General features: G+C 39.5%; 1 protein-coding gene across 1 annotated transcript; it reads left to right on the top strand.

Annotated features, from left to right (window-relative positions):
* Positions 1-7368: 7368 nt before the first annotated feature.
* Positions 7369-21928, top strand: LOC121631653 (protein AHNAK2). Its single transcript, XM_041972648.1, has 5 exons — positions 7369-7430; positions 7550-7703; positions 7893-8053; positions 8143-18723; positions 18760-21928. The coding sequence occupies exons 1-5, from the start codon at positions 7389-7391 to the stop codon at positions 21001-21003; spliced, it is 13182 nt and encodes a 4393-aa protein (XP_041828582.1). The 5' UTR covers positions 7369-7388; the 3' UTR covers positions 21004-21928.
* Positions 21929-22368: the final 440 nt, after the last annotated feature.

Here is a 22368-nt window from a genome sequence, read left to right as displayed (position 1 = left end):
AGGACTCCCAACAAAAAACTGGTTCAGGTCAAAGAGACCGGTGAAGAAAGAAAAGAAAAGATAAGACCAAAATAAGACCCAAAATAAGACAACAGTAGTGGACTATTCCTGTTATAAAACAAAGAATAGACACTACTAAGCACACATCCAAAATACAGTCATGTTATTAAATGCATTTGGTTACAGGACATATTATAAAAATAAAGAAAACAGTCCCTATTTACAATACCAACTTGCACTTACATTCACCATGGCGGATAGCCTGCCCCAACTGAAGAACACGCTCTCCCAGGAAACCAACAGACAGTGCTATCTCCCCTCTAATACAACCAAAGGCACATACACATAGTTTTACACTTAGTCGAACTTATAAATTCTAAATAAAACTCATCTGAAACACCCACGCCGTTGCGCTGTCCAGTATTCCCCCAGCGAGGCGATGGGCGCTGCTCAGCAACCACGTTTCACTTAACTCCGTTCTCAGCCTCAATCCGCATCAATCATCAGCTGTGTGAAACACATCGAGCTTTCATTCTTACACTGCTAGACCCTTTAGAGCTCTGCTTAATAACAGTTAAGTTTATCTTTACCATTGATGACCATTAAATGAACAACTTTATTTAGATACGCACCGTCGATGTCAGCTACCGTCCAGTGGCATTCGGCTGTCGCGCTGTGCTGACGTCACGCGTGCGACTATATACCCGATTCAGTAAACACTTAGCGTAATAAAAAAAAACGCAACAGCGTCATCTGCTGGACACTTACAAGAACACGAGGCAAAAAGGAGAATAATAGCTGCTTCACATAGAAGTGATAACTTTATCATTTGACCTGGCTACATATACATGGAGACACATCCAGACTGTGGTGAGGTGACCCAGTGTGACCCGTGGTGATAATGCTTGCTGCTTGTAATGATTTATTTCTATTAGCAGCAGCAAAGCAGCAGAGCTTTAATGTTAGCTGATCATTCTTCATGCATCTTGAATGATCAACCTTGATGTAACAACACACCCTGAAGAAGTAGGACTCCTGCAGTTTCTAGCCTTAACGGCCCTCTAATGCACTTAGACAAGCTGAAAGAGCTCCTCACATGACATACATTACTGTAAGGCTGAGGGAGGAGTGTAATAAAAGGTTCAGAAAACTTTACTGTGCTGCTTATACTTTAAAACAGCACATGCATTTTAACTGTATACTGTCCATTATTGTGCACAATCTAACCCAATTAAATAATTCATTTTAAATTGTTTTTTACCAGCTATCTACCACTTTCATCCTTAAAGATATAAACGGACGTAACAACCACATGAAAGAATGTGGTTCTTATTTAATGTCTTTACTGGTGCTGGGTTTTGTGACTGTAGTCCATCTAATTGTCAGATATCTTTCATTATATCAGCAATCAGAGGCAAAAGCATTTTATTTGTAGTTTGAATAACTTGATTTTCCATGTGGAATGCAGCCAAATGCATAAAATATTAATATCTATTAACAGGAAAACAGATGATGGCATCAATTTAAACATAGGGAAGGTATCAGAGAAGGTACTAAAAATGTGACTAAGCAAATTTGCTCTGAGTTGGACACTCTCTTTTTGGCAACCTTGAGGGTTCAGGCTGAGAGACTGCAGAGTTTAATGTGATGATCAATACGGTGGATCACTTACCAGGCGAAGCAGGCTGCTGGTCTCTGGGGGAATTATTGCCAGGAAAAACTCTAAATAGTCTCACCGTCGGCTCCAGTGTCTCTCTGAGACTCAAAACAAGCACCAGGATTCGGGCTGGGTGGATGTCTGAATTTACTGCTGAGATATTAACAACTGTAGGGAAATATCAGTGTTTCATGTCAGCTTTTCTTTAGTTTTTGTAACTTTCAGCAATTTATGGAACAAAAAGTCCAAATGAAAACTTCAGGGTTTAGTTGAACTAGTTTTATTCTCTGCAGGCACATTTTATTGACTGTTTGTAATTATTTCTCATGTATTTTACATAAAAAAACATTTACACTCAATTTTGAAAACAGGACTCCTTTTTTCTAAACACCTCAGACAGTTAACCGAAGACCAAACCCAATTTGCTGCAGACAAATGAAACACATCAGCCAAAACCGTAAAATAATTCATAAAAATCTTATTTTTTTTCATATCACTAACGTGTCTTTAAACTATCGTACACTGTTTAAACATATTACCCATTACCATAAAATATTCAACACACATTTTTTTTTTTTTAGAAAATATAGTGATGGATTCTATGGTTGTGAGAATTTAGATGACAAATATATTGACAAACACAATACATTCTTCATGATTATTTTGAGATATACATGGAAAGTACACAAATACTACAAACTTAGTAATCACTGCATGAAACTGGTGTTGCAGACTGAAAATATTTATTTCTACCATATACTCCGTTACACTAACATGTCATTCAGCAAGGAAAATCAGAATTTTTCAGATTTGTTTGTTAGTGTGGTCACTGGCAAGCCAGAGCAAGGAAATACCCTAACAGTCTTTATTTATGTCTCTGGTGGGATTCATAATGAGTTTTACAAATCACTGTGTGTAATGTTTAGCAAATAGTGTAAATGGTCTGTACTTATATATATATATGTTCGTCACATTCACCCATTAACACACATTCACACACTGATGGTGGAAGTTGCCATGCAAGGTGTTCAACCACGACCCATCAGTGTTCAGTGTCTTGCTCAGGGACACCTCGACATGTGCTCGACGGGCCGGGATCGAACCGGCAACCCTTGGGCTACAGGACGACCACTCTACCCACTGAGCCATGCCACCCCCGTGTGAAGCTGGTCTGAGCTTTCTGTTGTGCAGCTCTAGAGAGGTGTTTTGCTTCTTGCATATAGTGTGAAAATTTTCACTTTCACACAGGGTTGAGCCTTGTTCCTGGCTTTTAGGCCTTTGCTATAAGAATGCATACCCACAATGAAATATCTCCGCATCCACAAGGTCTAAACGGAACACTGGAGAATATCAGTTTATGTGTTATTAGCTCTAATTTATTGTTATAAGATGGCACAAAGCACAAATGAAAAAAGCTTGTCAAAAAAAACAAAAACAAAACAAACAAACAACAAAAAAAAAAACACCCCACTTTTAGGATATATATGAATATCTCTATCATATCATAGTACATTATCTGAAACTTATCTCTGCAAAGATTAATTCTGATAAGATGGAGCAGAACAAAATTAGAGAAGTTTTAGTACAGACAGTTCAGGTAAGGTCACAAAAATGGACATTTTGGCCCACTTTGGTTCCATTTGACATCAACCAGAGCTTTGTAATGACAAGGTAATACCCTCACAGTCCTTATCTATGTCTCAGGTGGGATTCTTAGTGAGTTTTGCAAATCACTGTGTGTAATGTTTAGCAACATCAGTGTGAGGCTGATCTGAGCTTTTTGTTGTGCAACTCTGGAGAGGTGTTTTGCTTCATGCAAGTAAAGATTTATTAGTTGTGTGAAAATCTTCATTTTCAAACAGGTTTGAGCTCTTTCCCTGTCTCCGATTTAGGACCTCAGGTTTGAAAAGGTTAGGCAATATCTGAAGTTACAGTAAGAATTTAGGCCTGGCTTTTATGGAAAATATAGCATTTAAAAGACAGTTTGACATCACCTAGATATATTTAAGTGTCTCAACACAATTACTCTGTAATCAGATAAAACCCAGACATCCTCTGGAAGACCGCATGAAACCTGTCATGTTTCTGGGCTAATTCTGAATTAAGATTATGCTGTGTACTTTTAAATAAGTAAAATATTTCCAGGCCAAAGTTTTTTCCCACTTCATGCCATTGATGAATGTAGCTCTACAAAAACAATACAGAACTGAAGCAACACAAAGACGATGAATACGATGCTGCATATTCAGCTGATGTGTTTTGTTTTATGTTTTTGTGAACAGGGGGACGACGGCTGCGAGCACCAGAGCCCGCCACAGACGACGACTCAGTGAGTGACTTGAAGTGAAACACATGGCATATTTTCTTTGTTATGATGAAAGTTTGTGTTAACCAACAAAAATTAGGTCATTTTAATTATAGCAATTTTCATCATTGATTTCAATTTATCCTTTAGTGTAGTAAGCTTGGTTTAAATGACAAAATATAACTTAAATAGTTTTATATTGTGAACTGTTGTTATATTACTTTACGTCATTTTCCATAACATTTACTCATGCACCTTTAAGACAACTGCTGACTTCAAATATTTTAAGTTTCCGTTGAGAGAAAAAAATCCAGTCATGTGATTAAGACATATAACCTATAACATATAACTAAAGTTTTATAAACCAGGATATAATGAAATAAACAATCTGGAGTTTTCCTCCAGGGTATGATGTCCATTCAAATACAATTGGACCTAATACTGGGTGTGTATGCAGCCAAGATAACAATTAATCAGCAGACATTTCTTTAGAAATAAGAATATTATTAGTAAGGCAAGCAGTTATTTTAGGATAAATATGCTTAAATAATGCTACTTATAGAAACCAACTTAGTAAAATTGAGCTTTTTTCTTTCCACCTTTGGACTCTTAAAAGTACAATGTGTAAGAATTACTGACATCTAGTGGTAAAGAGTGGTATAGCAATGACTTTGAATGCCAAGCACAGTTGTGAATGGACGGTGCAGCAATGACTGCACCACAGGTAACTACGTCAGCATTGTGTACATGTGTACTGTCTTCTTCTATTGTCTGTTTAAGGCGTTACTTATCCCAAAAGGTGCTCTAGCCCAATCAAACAAAGTCCTTTCAAAGATATCGTAGTAAAAGTAGTGGAACAAATATGGTAGCTGCTATATATGTGGGGAATAGATAGAAATGAACCATTATAAGAAAATAATAAAAACAGAACAGTTATTTTAATAAAGTGATTGGATACAAATTAATATTTTTTTATGATATATTAAAATGCCATGTCATTGACCTTTGATTTTGTTACACGCCTCACATTAAAAGCTTGTCCACCTGTGTTTAATTATTTTGTACAGATAGATGTATAATATAAATTAGCATTAAATCAATAAAGATACAGCTGGTAGAAAGAATAACAATCTGATTCATACCAGGTCTAAAAATTTGGTAAATGCAGCCTCAAATAAACAACAAAACATAACATATTACACAACGTCATTATCTATTTAACAAAAACATAAACCAAAAGCAGAAAGTGTGTGAAAAACTAAGTTTATCCCATGAACAGCTTCAGCTTGATGTCTGTTTTCTGTATGTTGTTTTCAGTCTCTCACATCTTTACAAAGGAAATTTAGTCCCCGTTTTCATTAAAATTCTGCTTCAGTTGAAGTTTGCAGGTATTTATTTGCATGCAGCTCTCTGAAGGTCCCACCACAGCATTTAAATGCTGTGTTTGGCATCATTGTTCTGTAATGAGTCAGCTTCAGCCAAGCTTTAGCTGTCGGAGAGATGGCCTCACATTTGACTGCAATGCTTTGGTGGATAGAGGAATTCATGCTCCATTCACTGATTGTGTCCGGGTACTGTAACTGTAAAACAAGCCCCAATCATCAGCCCTCCACCACCGTGCTTAACAGCTGGTGTTTGTGCTGATATGCTGAGTCTGGTTGTCTCCAAACATGGTGCATTTTTGTTTTATGCTTTATTTGGATTAAACATTGCAAACTTTGGCTGTGCTGTGGACTTTATAACCATTTGTACTGTAGGTTGATGGGCAGCAACTATTACTTCTACAAGACCAGTTCTGATGCATTACCTTGTGTTGTGTTGCCACACACCTGAATCCTCCAGGGCATCAAACTAAATTAGATTTTGCTTTTGATCAGCAGCATCTGGCTCCTACTTATGCTCTTAATTCCTATTGAAACAGTAAAGATGTGTTTAGTCCTTCACACACTGTACTTTTGCATAGTTCTTGGTAATTAATGACACACTGTAATAGTTGCTTTTCAATTTAGGTTTTTTTTTTTTTTTTTTTTTTTTTTTTTTTTTTAACCTATTTTTAAGACTTGGAAAGTACCAAATGATCCCCTATTATCTTTTGATGAATAAAAAATGACTTTCTTTTCACATGACTATTGCTTCACAAAGTTTTCAGAATCTCATACAATATTTTATTAATTCTGTCAGACTTATCTATATTTTTTTTTAGTATTAATAAACTATGAGTGATAGGGAACTGAATCACTCCTAAATAAACAGGATTGATTCACATATTAATATTTGCCCTGATTACATGATTTCACTGAAAACATTAACATGTTATAACCCTGTTTTCATGGCCAGTCTGCGATCCTCTTCAGGACAGATTACCTGTTTGACAAGTTGGGAGACTTTAAACTAAAAGAGTCGTTTATGTTATTAGAATATATCCTCAAATAATGTCTACACAAAATTTTATGGGAATACTAAAACAGTCCTTTCTTTAAGCAGACAGACTGGCCAACGTTGTTTTCCTTGGAAACAAACTTCTTACTAGATGCCAAACATCTAAAGACCCAGTTAGTGCAAAGCAAAATGTGATTACACCAGTTCTGATGGAAATCAATCAATTCTTGCTGTTTATGCTGCAGGTGCTACATTTGATTAAACAACAGAGTATTTTTATGGGGTTGGGGAACTGTCTGATATTCTACGCTGCCTCGGTATCTGTCCCTAAAGTGAATACCATGCCATCTTCCATGCAGATATGTGAGGAGCCATCTCCGTTCACAGACGGGGAGAGACCACGTCCGCAAGGATCATCCCCAGTGGAGGAATATCCTGAAGCTGCAAAATACACTGACAAAGAGGTACAGTGCACAAAAATACCATGGCGTTACATAGACATAAAAACAAGAGGCAGGAAAACAGTTTATGTGCATATCCAATATTATATATCTTCAGACCATTCTCTGTAAACCCTGGAGATGGCTGTGTGTGAAAATCCCACTAAATACTCAAACTAACAACCATGTCATGTTCAAAGTCACTTAAATCCTCTTTCTTCCTTATTCTGATGCTCAGTTTGAACTTCAGCAAGTCGTCTTCACCATGTCTACATGGCTAGATGCTGCCGTGTGATTGGCTGATTAGTTATTTATGTTAACAAGCAATAGGACAGGTGGATCTAATAGTTATTGAGCGTATGTGGATTTTAGGGTTTAATGAAGCTGTATTTCTGGCCTCTAGGACCACCTAAAAGAAATGTATATTAAGTTACGATTAATTCAAACATTTTACTCTATTTGAACATATTTGTGTGTTAAACTAAAATCAAGTCAGATTTCAGTGAGTTTTTTTTTAACTACTTTCCTTCTTCAGTGTGAAGCAGAGCATGATCCACACCACAAAAGTGGGAGTGGACACAAAACAAAAAAATCTGGTCTTGGCTCCATGTTTGAGAGGCGCTCAACTCCAAAGATGAGTAAACTGAAGGTGAGACGTTTACACCTTCCTTCACGTCTCTGTACTGTTCTGAATTCCTTCAGGCAGTGCTGAAGTGGAGAGCGTTCACAGATAAATACTATGTCCTGTCTCTTCTGGTGTGTTATCAGGAAGTTCCCAGCCCTGAGGCTGAGGTGATTGTGAAAACGGCCAAAGATGGGTGTGCAGAGGGTCTCGTTTATGGTGGAGGTGGAAAGGAAGGGATCTTCATTAAGGAAGTGGTACCAGAGTCACCTGCTTCAAAAAGTCTGAAGGTGAAAGAAGGTAAGTTAGCAGCTAAAAATGAAGACGACACAAGTCTTTCATTTATTTACATATTAAGGTTTTGAGAAGTGTGGATTTAATGAAACATTTTACCACAATTTTTTCCACAATAACTCACAAAAACAGTTCAACAGACTTAAAGTAACCGTTTTTAAAAGTTTCTGAATGATTTTCCTCTTGATCCTGCAGGCGATCAGCTTCTGAGTGCCACAGTGTATTTTGACAACGTATCATATGAAGATGCTATTCAGATTCTGGAGCACGCTCAGGCGTACAAAGTGAAGCTTTGCTTGAAACGCAAACCGGACATCACAGAGATGGAACCTGCCATTGAATCTGACGTTATCCATGTAACTTTACTTTTCTGCTCATGCTCTTTTTCTTTTGAGAGGTTGCACTGTGTTGAAATCTAATATTTAATATTTCTGTTGCTTAACAGGAAGAAGAGGTCTATCCTACAGAAGGGAGGGAGCAGGGAAAGACCAAAAGGCGTGGGGATGCTCGCATTTCATGGCCAAAGTTTCCCTCTTTTGGAAAAGGACGAAAGTCCCGTTTCACCAGGTCTCACAGTTCCTCAGAAGCAGACGAGCAGAGAAAACTCGAGCTCAGTCCAACAACAAGTGACACAGAGTCACCTATAAAATCCCAGGATGCTCTCAAAGGAAAAAAGAAGCATAAAATAAAGCTCTCAGCTCTAACAAAGAGAGGCCGCATAAGTTCATCCGAAGACCAGGACACAGACGCTCCGACAACAGGCCAGATCAGCGGCGACATTCCCCTAACACAAGAATCAGATATGCTTTCACCCGAAAGCCTTGAAGGCCCTTCAGGAGAATCAGCAGAAGTCAAGGTGACTGAGGATTTGAAGGTAGAGGAAGACTTAAGACCAGAGCAAAACAATCTAATTCTGACTGATGCTCAAAGTGTTCAACACAAGGTGGAGCTCATCAGCATTGACAGCACATTGAAAACGACAGATCTAACCGTGGCTCTGGCTGATCAGGCAAGCCCCTCTGATGGCAAGAAAAAGAAGAAAGAGAAGTCTGAATTAAAGATAAAAATTTTGGGGAAGGATAAATCACACAAGAAAGATGCAAAAGCTAAAGCCTCACCAAAAAGGCTAAAAGCTCTTGGGGCAAGTATTGAAAAGGAAGGGCAACCTGAAGCAGAAAAATCTGATGTTATCTCAAGTTTCGAGTCACACACAGATAAACAAGGCGATCAAGCTGCTCTTGAAGCATCTATGACTAAACAGTCTGCAACCGAGGATGCAAAAACCAAAGACGATCCTTACGAGACTCTGTCAAAAATCCGTGTTTCCACAACACAACTTCCCAAACGTGAGGACATTGAAATTCCAGGCATGGAGGACATGTCTAAAATCAAAGCAGCCTCAGAAATCCCAGAGTCCAAAGCTGATTTCACAGGGCATTCAGATGAAAGTCATTCTGAAACAGTACAGCTGTTAATTGATGTTAACAGTGTAAAACAGGCAGTTTCTAAATTACCTGGATATAAGCTGCCTCAAGTTGACACATCTGGGGTTCCTGTTCTTGAAGAAATTACCGTCATAGATGCAAATGCGCAAAGAATATCGGTGAAAACACCGACCAAAGTGGCTGAACCCAAAGCAAAACATGAAGCGCTGTTGACCCGGTTTGATATAACTTCTCTAGAAATCTCCAAAGTTAAAGTTTCAAAGATCACACCTGCTGATTTAACAGCAGAGGAACATTTAACTGAAACAAAAACTGAAAAGGAACACAAAACTAAAACAAAGGAAAGTGACAAAGAAGCTAAAACAGAGGCTCCTCAAGCAGCATCCACTGTTCAGGATCAAGACACTGCTAAAACAAACGGTGCAGATGTTATAAAATCTGAATGTGAATCAGCAGCTACAAAAGAATTAACTAAGAAATCAAAGAAAACAAAGATAACGATGCCGAGTTTTGGGATAACAACACCAGAAATCAGAATACCTGACTTTGGAATTGACTTGCCAAAACAAAATATCACCCTGCAAAAAGGTTTTCAGTCAAAAACTGAAACGAAGAAAGAGAAGAAGCAGACTGGTGAAGCCATATGTGATGCCAAAATATCTGAGGCCACTGAAGATTTAATAGATGAAGCAGGGTCTATTTCCTTTCCAGAATTCAGCAGTGGAGAAAAAGATATCAAAAATGTTGGAGATGTTGATGCAGCTCCTTCAGACATTGATGAAAACGTGACCAGCGGAGAGAAAGATGTAAACATTGACGGGGCCGAGGTTAAAACTCTTGAAAGAGAAGGAAAGGGTAGCAAGTTTAAACTGCCACATCTTAGCATCTCCGTACCAAAAGTGAAAGGAACAAAGTTTGATTTAAGTACAACAAAGAAAGATGTTTCGGCTACAGCTGAAGTTCAGCTCCCAGAAGCTCCTGAGGTGGATGTAACTCTTGGAAGTGAATCTGTTTGTATTCCAGAGCAAAAGATGGAGGCAGAAGCACCTGAAGTGGAAATTAAACCTCTGGAGACTCAATGTGAACTCGATGGACAAGGAAGCAAGCTGAAAATGCCAAAATTCGGAATCAAACTTCCAAAATTTAAAGGTCCTGAATTTGATTTAAGCTTGTCAAAGAAAGATGAAGATGTCAAACTACCGGAGGCTGAAGCAGAGATCCATCAGGCTGACGTTTCTCTTGGAAGAATGGATGCTTCTGTTCCAGAGCAAACGAAGGATGTAGACAAACCAGAGGCAGAAGCCAAACCTCTGAGTGTTGAAGGGGAACTTGATGGAAGCAAATTGAAAATGCCAAAGTTTGGAATCAAAATACCAAAAATTAAAAGCTCAGACTTTGAACTCAGTCTGTCAAGCAAAGATGGGGGCATCAAAATGCCAGAGACCCGAACTGAGGTCCGCATCCCAAAGGCCCCCGAAGCTGATGAGTCCCTTGGAAGGGTGGATCCCGACATTTCAGAGCAAAAAATAGATGCAGAAAAATCTGAAATTGAAATCAAAGCTTGGGAGACACAAAGTGAACTTCATGGACAAGGAAGCAGGTTCAAGATGCCAAAGTTTGGGATCAAAATGCCAAAATTTAAAGGCCCTGAGTTTGATTTACATTTGTCAAAGAAAGATGAAGAAGACACTTTACAACAGGACAAAGCAGAGGTTCAAATCCCAACAGAATATGAGACTGATGTTACTCTTGGAAAACTAGATGTCACTATTCCAGAGAAAAAAATGGATGCAGAAAAACCTGAACTGGAAATTAAACCTGTGCAGGCTGAGGTGGAAGCTGATGTACAAGGAGGAAAATTCAAAAAGCCAAAGTTTGGAATCAAAATGCCCAAAATTAAAGGTCCTGAACTTGATATAAGCCTGTCAAAGAAAGAAGGAGGCGTCACTCTCTCAGAGGCGAAAGCTGATGCCCAACTCCCAGAGACAGATGTTAGCATTAACATTTCTGTTCCAGAGCCGAAGATAACATTAGAAAAACCTGAACTAGAAATCAAACCTGTGCAGGCTGAAGGTGAATTTGACGGACGAAGTCACAAATTCAAAATGCCAAAGTTTGGAATTTCAGTACCCAAAGTAAAAGGGCCTGAGATAGACTTAAGCTTATCAAAGGAGGATGAAGACATAACATGGCCAGAAGCTAACGGAAAAGTAAAAATTACTGACGCTGAAATAGAGGATTCTGCAGCTAAAGTAGAAATCAGAGCTCCAGAAACACCAGACGTTAAAGTGGGTTCACTTGATGTGAAAACAAAAGCAGCTGAAGTTGATGAAAAAGCAAAATTCAAAATGCCAAAATTTGGAATTTCACTCCCAAAACTAAAAGGTCCTGCAATGGATTTAAGCCTATCAAAGAAAGATGTAGATCTTTCTTTGCCTGAAGCGGAAGCAGATGTAAAGCCTGATGTCAAGGAAGATGGCAAAACTCATGATATTCCAGATGTGGAGAGATCTGCATCTGCAAAATTTCAGATGAGAACATTTGAAGTACCAAAACCTCAGGCTGAAAGTCCAAAAATCTCAGTGGAAATCTCTGGTATGGACAAAGATGTTAAAATTGATGGAGCTTACATTACTGCACCAGAAGAAGGATTGACAGTTGGCATTAAAGCACCAAGTGCTGAAGTTGAGACTACAGGAAGAGAGCTTGACGTAAAGGGAAGCAAGTTTAAAATGCCACATCTGGGCTTCGCTATGCCAAAAGTAAAAGGGCCTAAAATTGATCCATCAAAAAAAGAAGCAGGTACTACATTACCTGAGGCCAAAACTGATGTCAAACTTCCAAAAGCTGATCTTGAAAAAGTTGATTTTTCAGTTCAAAGGGTCATAGTTGACATTGAAAAACCCGAACTGGAAATGGAGGCTCTAGATTTTGAGGGTCAGCCTGATGGAGAAAAAGATAAGACTAAAATGCCAAAGTTTGGAATCAAACTGCCAAAAGTCAAAGGTCCTGAATTTCATTTTGGAGTTTCAAAGAAAGCTGGAGACGTCTTAGCACCAGAAGCCAAAGCAGACATCAACCTCCCTGATGTTGAACCAAAAGCACCTTCTACAGAAGTAGAAATGACAGCACCTGAGACTCCAGCTGATGACACAGAACGATCATCTTCAACATTTAAGATGCCAGACATCAGTTTCTCTATGCCTAAAGTCAAACTACAAGATGCAAATTTAAGCTTACCAAGTAAAGAAACAGAGGTCACACTGCCACAGGCTGAAGCTGAGATGGAAATACCTGAGGTTTCTAAAGCTGAAGTCAGCCTTGGAAAAGCAGAAATTATGATACCAGAGGGACAAGTGGAAGCTGAAAAACCCGAAATACAAATCAAACCCTTGCAGACTCAAGTTAAACAGGAAGGCAGGTTCAAAATGCCAAAGTTGGGAATAACAATGCCAAAAGTTAAGGGTACTGAAATTGATTTAAACCTATCAAAGGAAGACACAGAGGGGACACTGGTAGAATCCAAGGCTGAAGTCAAAATGCCAGGTCCCGAATTCAAAGAATCTTCAGCAAAAGTGGAAATCAAAACGCCTGAAATGCAAGATCAGTTAAGTCATGTAGAACAATCACCATCAAAGTTTAAAATACCAACTTTAAAATTTCCAAAATTTAGAGCTGCTGTGAGTGCAGACGCACCTGATCTGGACAAAGAAACAAAAATTGAAGAGCCCACATTTAAAATTCCTAAAGATGGAGCCGAGGTTGACATCGTGCCACAAAAAAACAACGCTGAAGCTGAGTCTCTCAATGTGAAAGTGACAGGATCTGAAGGCGAAGGAAAAGAAAGCAAGTTCAAATTTCCAAAATTTGGGATATCGCTGCCAACCGTTCAAGGGTCTGACAAAGATTTAAGCTTATCAAAGAAAGATGTAAAATTACCAAAGGGTAAAGCTGATGTTCAACTCCCAGAGGGTCCTGAAATTTATGTTAATCTTAGAAAAAAAGATGTTTCAATTCCAGAAGCAAGCATCGAGATTAAAAAACCTGAAATGAAGCAGCTGCAGTCTGACGGAGAGCTAGATGGACAAGCTCTCAAGTTCAAAACGGCAACATTTGGAGAGGCAAAACTAGAAGAACCTCAAACTGATTTCGGTTCATCAAAGACAGATGTACACGTCCCACTACCAGAAGTCAAAGCAGAAGTCAGTCTCCCTGGAGTCGATATAAAAGAGCCTTCAGCTGTGGTAGAAGTCAAAGCTGCTCAGATTGAACCTCAGTCAACCAGCATGAAAGGATCACCATCAAAATTTAAATTGCCAACATTCAAATTTCCCAAGTTTGGTGTCACAACACCAAATGTCAGCGCTGAAGTACCCAACACAGAAAAAGAAATCAAATTAGATGGAGCTGATGTGGAGGCATGCATGCCATGTGCAGATGTTGATGTACCAGAAGTTAAAGCAGAGGTTCACCTTCCAGATTTAGAGGTCAAATCACCTTCGAGTAGTGTTGTGATAGGGCAACAGCAAGATGTTGAAGTTGATGCAAAATCAAAAAAATCAAGGTTTTCAATGCCAAAATTTTCTTTTTCTAAACCAAGTGTTAAGGCTTCAGAAGTTGATATCAGTTTTCCGGAAGTTGAACTCCCAGAAGGTAAAGTGGAAGTGAAAGTTGGAGGAGAAATGGCTATGGAGCCACCAGAAATCAAAATGCAGAAGGAACTAAAGCCTGAAATAGAATTCAGTTTATCGAAGGGTGAAGGTGAAGGTGTTGCGCTACCTGAAGCTAAAGTCAAACTCCCTGATGTTGAATTGGAAAAACCCATTTTGGAAGTGGAAGCAAAAGCCCCTGAGATCAAAGTTGTGACAAAGACTGTAGAAGGGTCACCATCAAAATTTAAAATGCCAACATTTAAATTACCAAAATTTGGACTTGGCACCCCCACTTCCACAGTGGAAGTACCTGCTTCAGATGAAGATGTCCATATAGATGGCACTGACATAAAGATTCCCGAAGAGGTTCTTGCAGTTACCATTGATGCTTTTGGCACCGACTTTGAAGCTCCATCAACAGAAATCAAAACTGTGGAAACTGAACATGAAGGAAAAGGAAGCAAATTTAAACTTCCAAGTCTTGGTTTTACAGTGCCTCCAACCAAAGGACCAGATGTTGATTTAAGCCTGTCAAAACCAGATGTAGACGTGGCATTACCAGAAATCAAAGCTGAAGTCAAACTCCCTCAAGCTGAATTGATAAAAATGTCTGCTGAGGTGGAAGCTAAAGCTCCTGAGATCACAGTTATAGCAAAGGAAGCAGAAGGATCACCATCCAAATTCAAGATGCCAACATTCAAATTACCAAAATTTGGGATTGGGACTTCAAGCGCCACTGCAGAAGTACCGGCTTTGGAAAAAGATGTTAAAACAGAGATGTCCGAGGAGGTTCTTGCAGTTACAATCACTGCACCCGGCATTGAAACCAAAGATGGAACGCTAGATATAAAAACTGCAAGAATTGAACACGAAGGAAAAGTTAGCAAGTTTAAACTTCCAAGTCTCGGTGTGTCTGTCCCTAAAGCAAAAGGCCCGGACATTGATTTTAGCCTAACAAAGACGGATGTAGACCTGACCCTGCCTGAGGCTGAAGCCAAAGTCCAAGTCCCTGATGTTAAACTGCAAAAACCTTCTGCTGGGCCTCCTGAGATCAAAACTGTGACAAAGGACTCAGAGAAATCCTCATTAAAATTCAAAATGCCGTCATTTAAATTGCCAAAGTTTGGAGTTGGCACCACCAGTGCAACTGTAGAGGAACCTAATTTGGACAAAGATGAAGCTGACATAAGGCTTCCTGAAGGGGCTCTGGCAGTTAACATCACTGCACCCAACATTGACACCGAACCCTCAACTGTAGATATGAAAATTACAGAAACTGAACTCGAAGGAAAAGGAAGCAAATTTAAACTTCCAAGTCTTGGTTTTACAGTGCCTCCAACCAAAGGACCAGATGTTGATTTAAGCCTGTCAAAACCAGATGTAGACGTGGCATTACCTGAAATCAAAGCTGAAGTCAAACTCCCTCAAGCTGAATTGATAAAAATGTCTGCTGAAGTGGAAGCTAAAGCTCCTGGGGTCAAAGTTGTAACCAAGGAAGCAGAAGGATCGCCATCCAAATTTAAGATGCCAACATTCAAATTACCAAAATTTGGGATTGGGACTCCAAGCGCCACTGCAGAAGTACCCGCTTTGGAAAAAGATGTTAAAACAGAGATGTCCGAGGAGGTTCTTGCAGTCACCATCACTGCACCCGGCATTGAAACCAAAGATGCAACGCTAGATATAAAAACTGCAAGAATTGAACACGAAGGAAAAGTTAGCAAGTTTAAACTTCCAAGTCTCGGTGTGTCTGTCCCTAAAGCAAAAGGCCCGGACATTGATTTTAGCCTAACAAAGAAGGATGTAGACCTGACCCTGCCTGAGGCTGAAGCCAAAGTCCAACTCTCTGATGTTAAACTACAAAAACCTTCTGTTGATGTGGAAGCTAAAGCTCCTGAGATCAAAGTTATAACCAAGGAAGCAAAAGGATCACCATCCAAATTCAAGATGCCAACATTCAAACTGCCAAAATTTGGGATTGGGGCTCCAAGTTCCAGCGTAGAGGTACCAGCCTTGGACAAAGATATTAAAACAGAGATTTCCGATGAGGTTCTTGCAGTTACCATCCCTGCACCCAACATTGAAGCTGAAGGTCCATCAGTAGAGATAAAAACAACAAAAACTGAACATGGAAGCAAGTTTAAACTCCCAAGTCTTGGTTTTTCAGCGCCACAAGCAAAAGAACCAGATGTAGACTTAAGCCTACCAAAGACGGATGTAGATGTGACTCTACCTGAGGCTGAAGCCGAAGTCCAACTCTCTGATGTTAAACTGCAAAAACCTTCTATTGATGTGGAAGCTAAAGCTCCTGAGATCAAAGTTATAACAAAGGAAGCAGAAGGATCACCATCCAAATTCAAGATGCCAACATTCAAATTGCCAAAATTTGGGATTGGGGCTCCAAGTTCCAGCGTAGAGGTACCAGCCTTGGACAAAGATATTAAAACAGAGATTTCCGATGAGGTTCTTGCAGTTACCATCCCTGCACCCAGCACTGAAGCTGAAGGTCCATCAGTAGAGATAAAAACAACAGGAACTGAATATGAAAGCAAAGGAAGCAAGTTTAAACTCCCAAGTCTTGGTTTTTCAGCACCACAAGCAAAAGGCCCAGATGTAGATTTAAGCCTAACAAAGACGGATGTAGATGTGACCCTACCTGAGGTAAAAACTGAAGTCCAACTCTCTGATGTTAAACTGCAAAAACCTTCCATTGATGTGGAAGCTAAAGCTCCTGAGATCAAAGTTATAACCAAGGACACAGAAGGATCACCATCCAAATTCAAGATGCCAACGTTCAAATTACCAAAATTTGGGATTGGGGCTCCAAGTTCCAGCGTAGAGGTACCAGCCTTGGACAAAGATATTAAAACAGAGATTTCCGATGAGGTTCTTGCACTTACCATCCCTGCACCCAACATTGAAGCTGAAGGTCCATCAGTAGAGATAAAAACAACAGGAACTGAACATGAAAGCAAAGGAAGCAAGTTTAAACTCCCAAGTCTTGGTTTTTCAGCGCCACAAGCAAAAGGCCCAGATGTAGATTTAAGCCTAACAAAGACGGATGTAGATGTGACCCTACCTGAGATAAAAACTGAAGTCCAACTCTCTGATGTTAAACTGCAAAAACCTTCCATTGATGTGGAAGCTAAAGCTCCTGAGATCAAAGTTATAACCAAGGACACAGAAGGATCACCATCCAAATTCAAGATGCCAACGTTCAAATTACCAAAATTTGGGATTGGGGCTCCAAGTTCCAGCGTAGAGGTACCAGCCTTGGACAAAGATATTAAAACAGAGATTTCCGATGAGGTTCTTGCACTTACCATCCCTGCACCCAACATTGAAGCTGAAGGTCCATCAGTAGAGATAAAAACAACAGGAACTGAACATGAAAGCAAAGGAAGCAAGTTTAAACTCCCAAGTCTTGGTTTTTCAGCGCCACAAGCAAAAGGCCCAGATGTAGATTTAAGCCTAACAAAGACGGATGTAGATGTGACCCTACCTGAGATAAAAACTGAAGTCCAACTCCCTGATGTTAAACTGCAAAAACCTTCTATTGATGTGGAAGCTAAAGCTCCTGAGATCAAAGTTATAACCAAGGAAGCAGAAGGATCACCATCCAAATTCAAGATGCCAACATTCAAATTACCAAAATTTGGGATTGGGACTCCAAGCACCACTGTAGAAGTACCTGCTTTGGAAAAAGATGTTAAAACAGAGATGTCCGAGGAGGTTCTTGCAGTCACCATCACTGCACCCGGCATTGAAACCAAAGATGCAACGCTAGATATAAAAACTGCAAGAATTGAACAAGAAGGAAAAGTTAGCAAGTTTAAACTTCCAAGTCTCGGTGTGTCTGTCCCTAAAGCAAAAGGCCCCGACATTGATTTTAGCCTAACAAAGACGGATGTAGACCTGACCCTGCCTGAGGCTGAAGCCAAAGTCCAACTCCCTGATGTTAAACTGCAAAAACCTTCTGTTGATGTGGAAGCTAAAGCTCCTGAGATCAAAGTTATAACCAAGGACACAGAAGGATCACCATCCAAATTCAAGATGCCAACATTCAAATTGCCAAAATTTGGGATTGGGGCGCCAAGTTCCAGCATAGAGGTACCAGCCTTGGACAAAGACATTAAAACAGAGATTTCCAATGAGGTTCTTGCAGTTACCATCCCTGCACCCAACATTGAAGCTGAAGGTCCATCAGTAGAGATAAAAACAACAGGAACTGAACATGAAAAAGGAAGGAAGTTTAAACTCCCAAGTCTTGGTTTTTCAGCGCCACAAGCAAAAGGCCCAGATGTAGATTTAAGCCTAACAAAGACGGATGTAGACGTGACCCTACCTGAGGTAAAAACTGAAGTTAAACTAACAGATGCTGAACTAAAGAAACCTTATGTTGAAGTAGAAAATGAAGCTCTAGACATTGATATGCAGGAAAGTAAAACTGAAGGGTCACCGTCAAAATTTAAAATCCCATCATTCAAATTACCAAAATTTGGAGCCAGTGTTGAAATGCCTGATATTGACAAAAATATCAAAGTGGAAGAAACAAAAACTGAAGTCAAGCTTCCAGATGTTGAAACCAAAGAACCTGCAGGCTCTGTAGAGGGTGATATTAAAGGGAGAAAGACAAGCTGGACATTGCCAAGATTTTCATTTTCAAAAACAAACACTAAGGCCCTTGAGACTGATATCAGCCTTGAAGTTGAAGGCACCAAAACAGATGCACATGCTGCAGATACGGACATCAAAGAAACCTCAGGTACTTCAGTAGATGGAAGAACCACTACAGATCTCGATGCTAAACTGAAAAGGCCAAGGTTTTCATTACCGAGGTTTTCCTTTTCAAAACAAGGCACAAAAGGACCTGAAGTAGAAAGCAGTCAGGTAAATGTTGATGTCTCTCTTCCAGAGGGGCAAGCAGAAGTTAAACAACCCGACATCGTCTTCAAGCCACCAGGATGTGAAACAGATTTAGATGGTCAGGAAAGCAGGTTTAAAATACCAAAGTTTGGCATCACAATGCCGAAAGTCAAAGATGTGGACTTTTCAAGGGAGGACGTTGATACCACACTCCCGGAAATCAAGGCTGAAGCTCAGCTTCCAGATGTTGAAATTAAACCACCTTCTGCTGATGTGAAAATTAAAGCTGAAGCAGGAGGAGATGAAGGCTCACCATCAAAATTTAAAATGCCGACCATAACGTTACCCAAATTTGGAGCTGCTACTCCACAACTTAGTGTGGAAGCACCTGATGTAAACAACTACAGCACAGGGAGCTTATCTGTGGTTGTAAAATCTACAGAAGGTGACCTGAAGAAAGACGTAGATGTTACGCTGCCAGAAGCCGAACTCCAAACTGCTGTTTCAGCACCGGATGTACCTACAGTTGAGGCTGAGGCTCAACTGAAACGACCGTCCTGGACCTTTCCAAAAATTTCACTTTCCAAAACAGACAGCAAAGCCCCTGATCTTGATATCAACCTTGAAACACCAAAAGTTGATGTAACAGCACCAGAGACCAAAGCAGAAACCAGTCTACCAGATACAGATGTCAAACCTTCAGAGGCCACTTCACTGGAAGAGTCTTCTGCTCCAGAACTTGACACAAGCCTTAAGAAAAGTAAATTTTCACTTCCCAGGTTTTCCTTTTCAAAGTCAAGCAGTAAAGAACTTGAAGTGAAGGTTGAGGCTCCACATGTTGATGTAGGTGTAAAAACTGAGCACCATGAAATCAAGCTCAGAGGTCCTGAGGTGGAAGCCGACGATCGGGGACCAAAAGGACCTGAAGTTGCTTTGACTTCATCAGATGTCAAAACCTCTGAAGGAGAAACTGATGTGGATGTTAAGTCAAAAGATGTAAAAACATCACCATTAAAATTCAAAATGCCAACACTGAAAATGCCGAAATTTGGCAGTGCATCTTATGACGTTACCAGTGAAGAAAAGTTGGCTGAAACAGATGAAACAAAACTTAAAGATGACAGTGGTGTCACCATCAAAGATACAAATACAGATGCTAAAACAGATGCCACCAAAGCAGAAATATTAAATTCTGAAACACCCAAAACTGAAACTGATGGTGCGGCTCATGGATCTCCAAGTAAATTCAAACTACCTTCCTTTAAAATGCCGAGGCTAAGTTTTTCTAAACCAAAACCTGAAGAAGATGTCCTTGCTGACAGTGAATACAAAAAAGATCAACCGGAAATAGAGGCTGAGCAAAAAACAGAGAGTAATTCATCAAAATCGTCCTTAATATCATTCGGTGAGATCCTCAAAGCTATTGATGTTGAATTTGACGTTCCAAAGATCGAAAAAGTCGAAGAAAATCTTGAAACTTCAAAGGAAGTTTGTGAAACAGATGAAGCTTCTGGAAAGCATTCAGGTGCAAAGGAAAAAGACGTAAAGTCCAAGCAAGAAGCTGCCATAAGTCCTGAGAGGACAGGCTGGTTTAAATTTCCAAAGTTTGGTCTGTCATCCCCATCGGAGCCACCCAAGATTCCTGAAAAAGGTGAGCAAAAGGATGAAAAAAGCCCAGAAGGGGAAATAGGGGATGAAGAAATTAGTCCCACTGGTTCTGTCCAGTCATCAGACGCCTTTGCGGATATAAGCTCTACAATCGCAAGTGAACCTGTTGGCTTGTCCTTATCATCCCCGACAAAGGTAACTGTTAAATACTCTGAACCGCCTGCTGCTGTTGGACCTGGAGATATGCACGGAGACTTCATAACCACAAGGACTGAGCTCATCTCAGATGTGCCCTACTTGCCTGAGAAAATCACCATTCCATCATCCGGAGTTTCATCTTCATCTGAAGACACAATCAGGCTGGAATCTGGGAAAATACACATCATTACTTCAAATATCCAGGCAACCCCAGAAACACAGCACACCAAGCTACTCACTGCTATCCAAATCCAATCTGCCGGAGGCCTTGATGTAAAATCGGAGGGAAAGGAAGCTGCATCGTGGACTGTTGGAGACTCGCAAAGTGGCAAGACAACAGTGTTTGAGAGGCACTTAGTTCAGGAAATGTCAACTGAAAGAAGTGAAAGCAAAGAAACAATTGTTATAACAAAACAAGTAACACACGTACTAGAGAAATCTGAGCCCATCTCAGGAGAGACAGCTTCATCCATACAACGGCTTAAAGACTCTGTGCACACTGAGAAAATGAGGTTCTTTGATGAGGCTGAGAAGTGAAGCAAGATAGAAATACCCAGAGCTCAATTCCTCATAGACTTCGAATTTGACTAGTTATAGTCATGTGACAAGAAACTGCAAGACAAGGCATGCTGACAAACAGAAAAGGTCATTAACTGGTTAAACTTAAAGTCCAGGTATGATCCTGATGTCCTGATGTCACTCTGCATGTACACTGAGCTATAAATACACAGATTAATATGACACAGGGATACTACTGCACTTACAATGTGACAAAGATGCTGATAAGCGGTGTGAATGATTGCTTTTGCTACATCATATATAAGCTTTACCACATGTCCTCACTTATGTTACAGAACATTTGGTTTTTGCAGAACAAAACATATGTAAATGTAAATTTGTAGTTTTTATTGCAAAATAGTGATTAACTTACTTGTGATACTTCATAGGATGATCAATACTGGATTTGATTGGAAGAAATGACAAATTTAAGACCGTTGCAAAGATCAATCAGTGTTACTGACATTCCAAATTATATTTCCTGGTATCTCACTGTAAAGCTTGCATCACCTGCAACAGAGTAAAGCAGTATTTGAGAGAAAAATGAAACTGTACATGTGTTGTTCATATGTTGTTGTTGCTGTAGCTGGTATGTAAAGACACAACAGTAATGCAAAATTCAAATTAAATGTTCATTATTAAACTCAGCAAGTGTACTGCTGCAGTTATATTTGTGATACTTTGCTATGTAGAAGCTAATTTGCTATGGTATACTCTTCATCTGATAAATGTTTTCTTCAATATATCTGTAAAAATAGGAATATTGAACTGGCCATGTAAATAGCTTTTAGAGGCCTTTGCATTATTTTTGGTCACTTCCTCTGTTTTGTATCCTGACAGGCTTTAACTAAATGTGTTTGCAAAGGTATACACAATAAATAAATAAATACTATTAAATACCAAACTGTGTTTTGATGATGACGACTGGTCTGTGTGTCATGATACATTGGCCATTTTTAATAATCCAAAAAGATTTACTGAGGTAGGTCACTATATCTATGGATAGAGACCTTTCTCAAAAAATAAGGAAATGAAAATTTTTTTTAAATAACTTGGGACTCCGTCAAAAGAATAAATAAATCAATAAATAGAAAAAAAAATCGAGTTTTTAAATTTGAATCTAATTCAAATAAAGAGCGAGAAAAGCACACTAGAGGGAGACATAGCTCACCAAAATATTCCATCAGCTATGAGTAATAATGACTTGCTAGAGAAGGTGAATTAAATGACCAAAATAAAACCTCTCACCATTAGTTTAATTTGACAAAATATCCACATTTCCTCACCAACGCACCAGCTTTTTAACGGGTAGCGACCTGGAACTTTCCCCAAAACGTTACCTAA

This window comes from Melanotaenia boesemani, chromosome 20 (genome assembly GCF_017639745.1).
Source record: "Melanotaenia boesemani isolate fMelBoe1 chromosome 20, fMelBoe1.pri, whole genome shotgun sequence".
NCBI lineage: Eukaryota > Metazoa > Chordata > Actinopteri > Atheriniformes > Melanotaeniidae > Melanotaenia > Melanotaenia boesemani.
The sequence above is the reverse complement of the archived record's forward strand: the minus strand, read 5'-3'. Positions and strand labels throughout refer to the sequence as shown.

Excerpts from the sequence above, each read along its gene's own strand:
- LOC121631653 (XM_041972648.1), top strand. The coding sequence starts at position 7,389 with ATGTTTGAGAGGCGCTCAACTCCAAAGATGAGTAAACTGAAG. Across the intron at positions 8,054-8,142 it reads TTGAATCTGACGTTATCCAT|GAAGAAGAGGTCTATCCTAC; the intron begins GTAACTTTACTT and ends GTTGCTTAACAG. Across the intron at positions 18,724-18,759 it reads TTCCAGAGGGGCAAGCAGAA|TGTGAAACAGATTTAGATGG; the intron begins GTTAAACAACCC and ends AAGCCACCAGGA.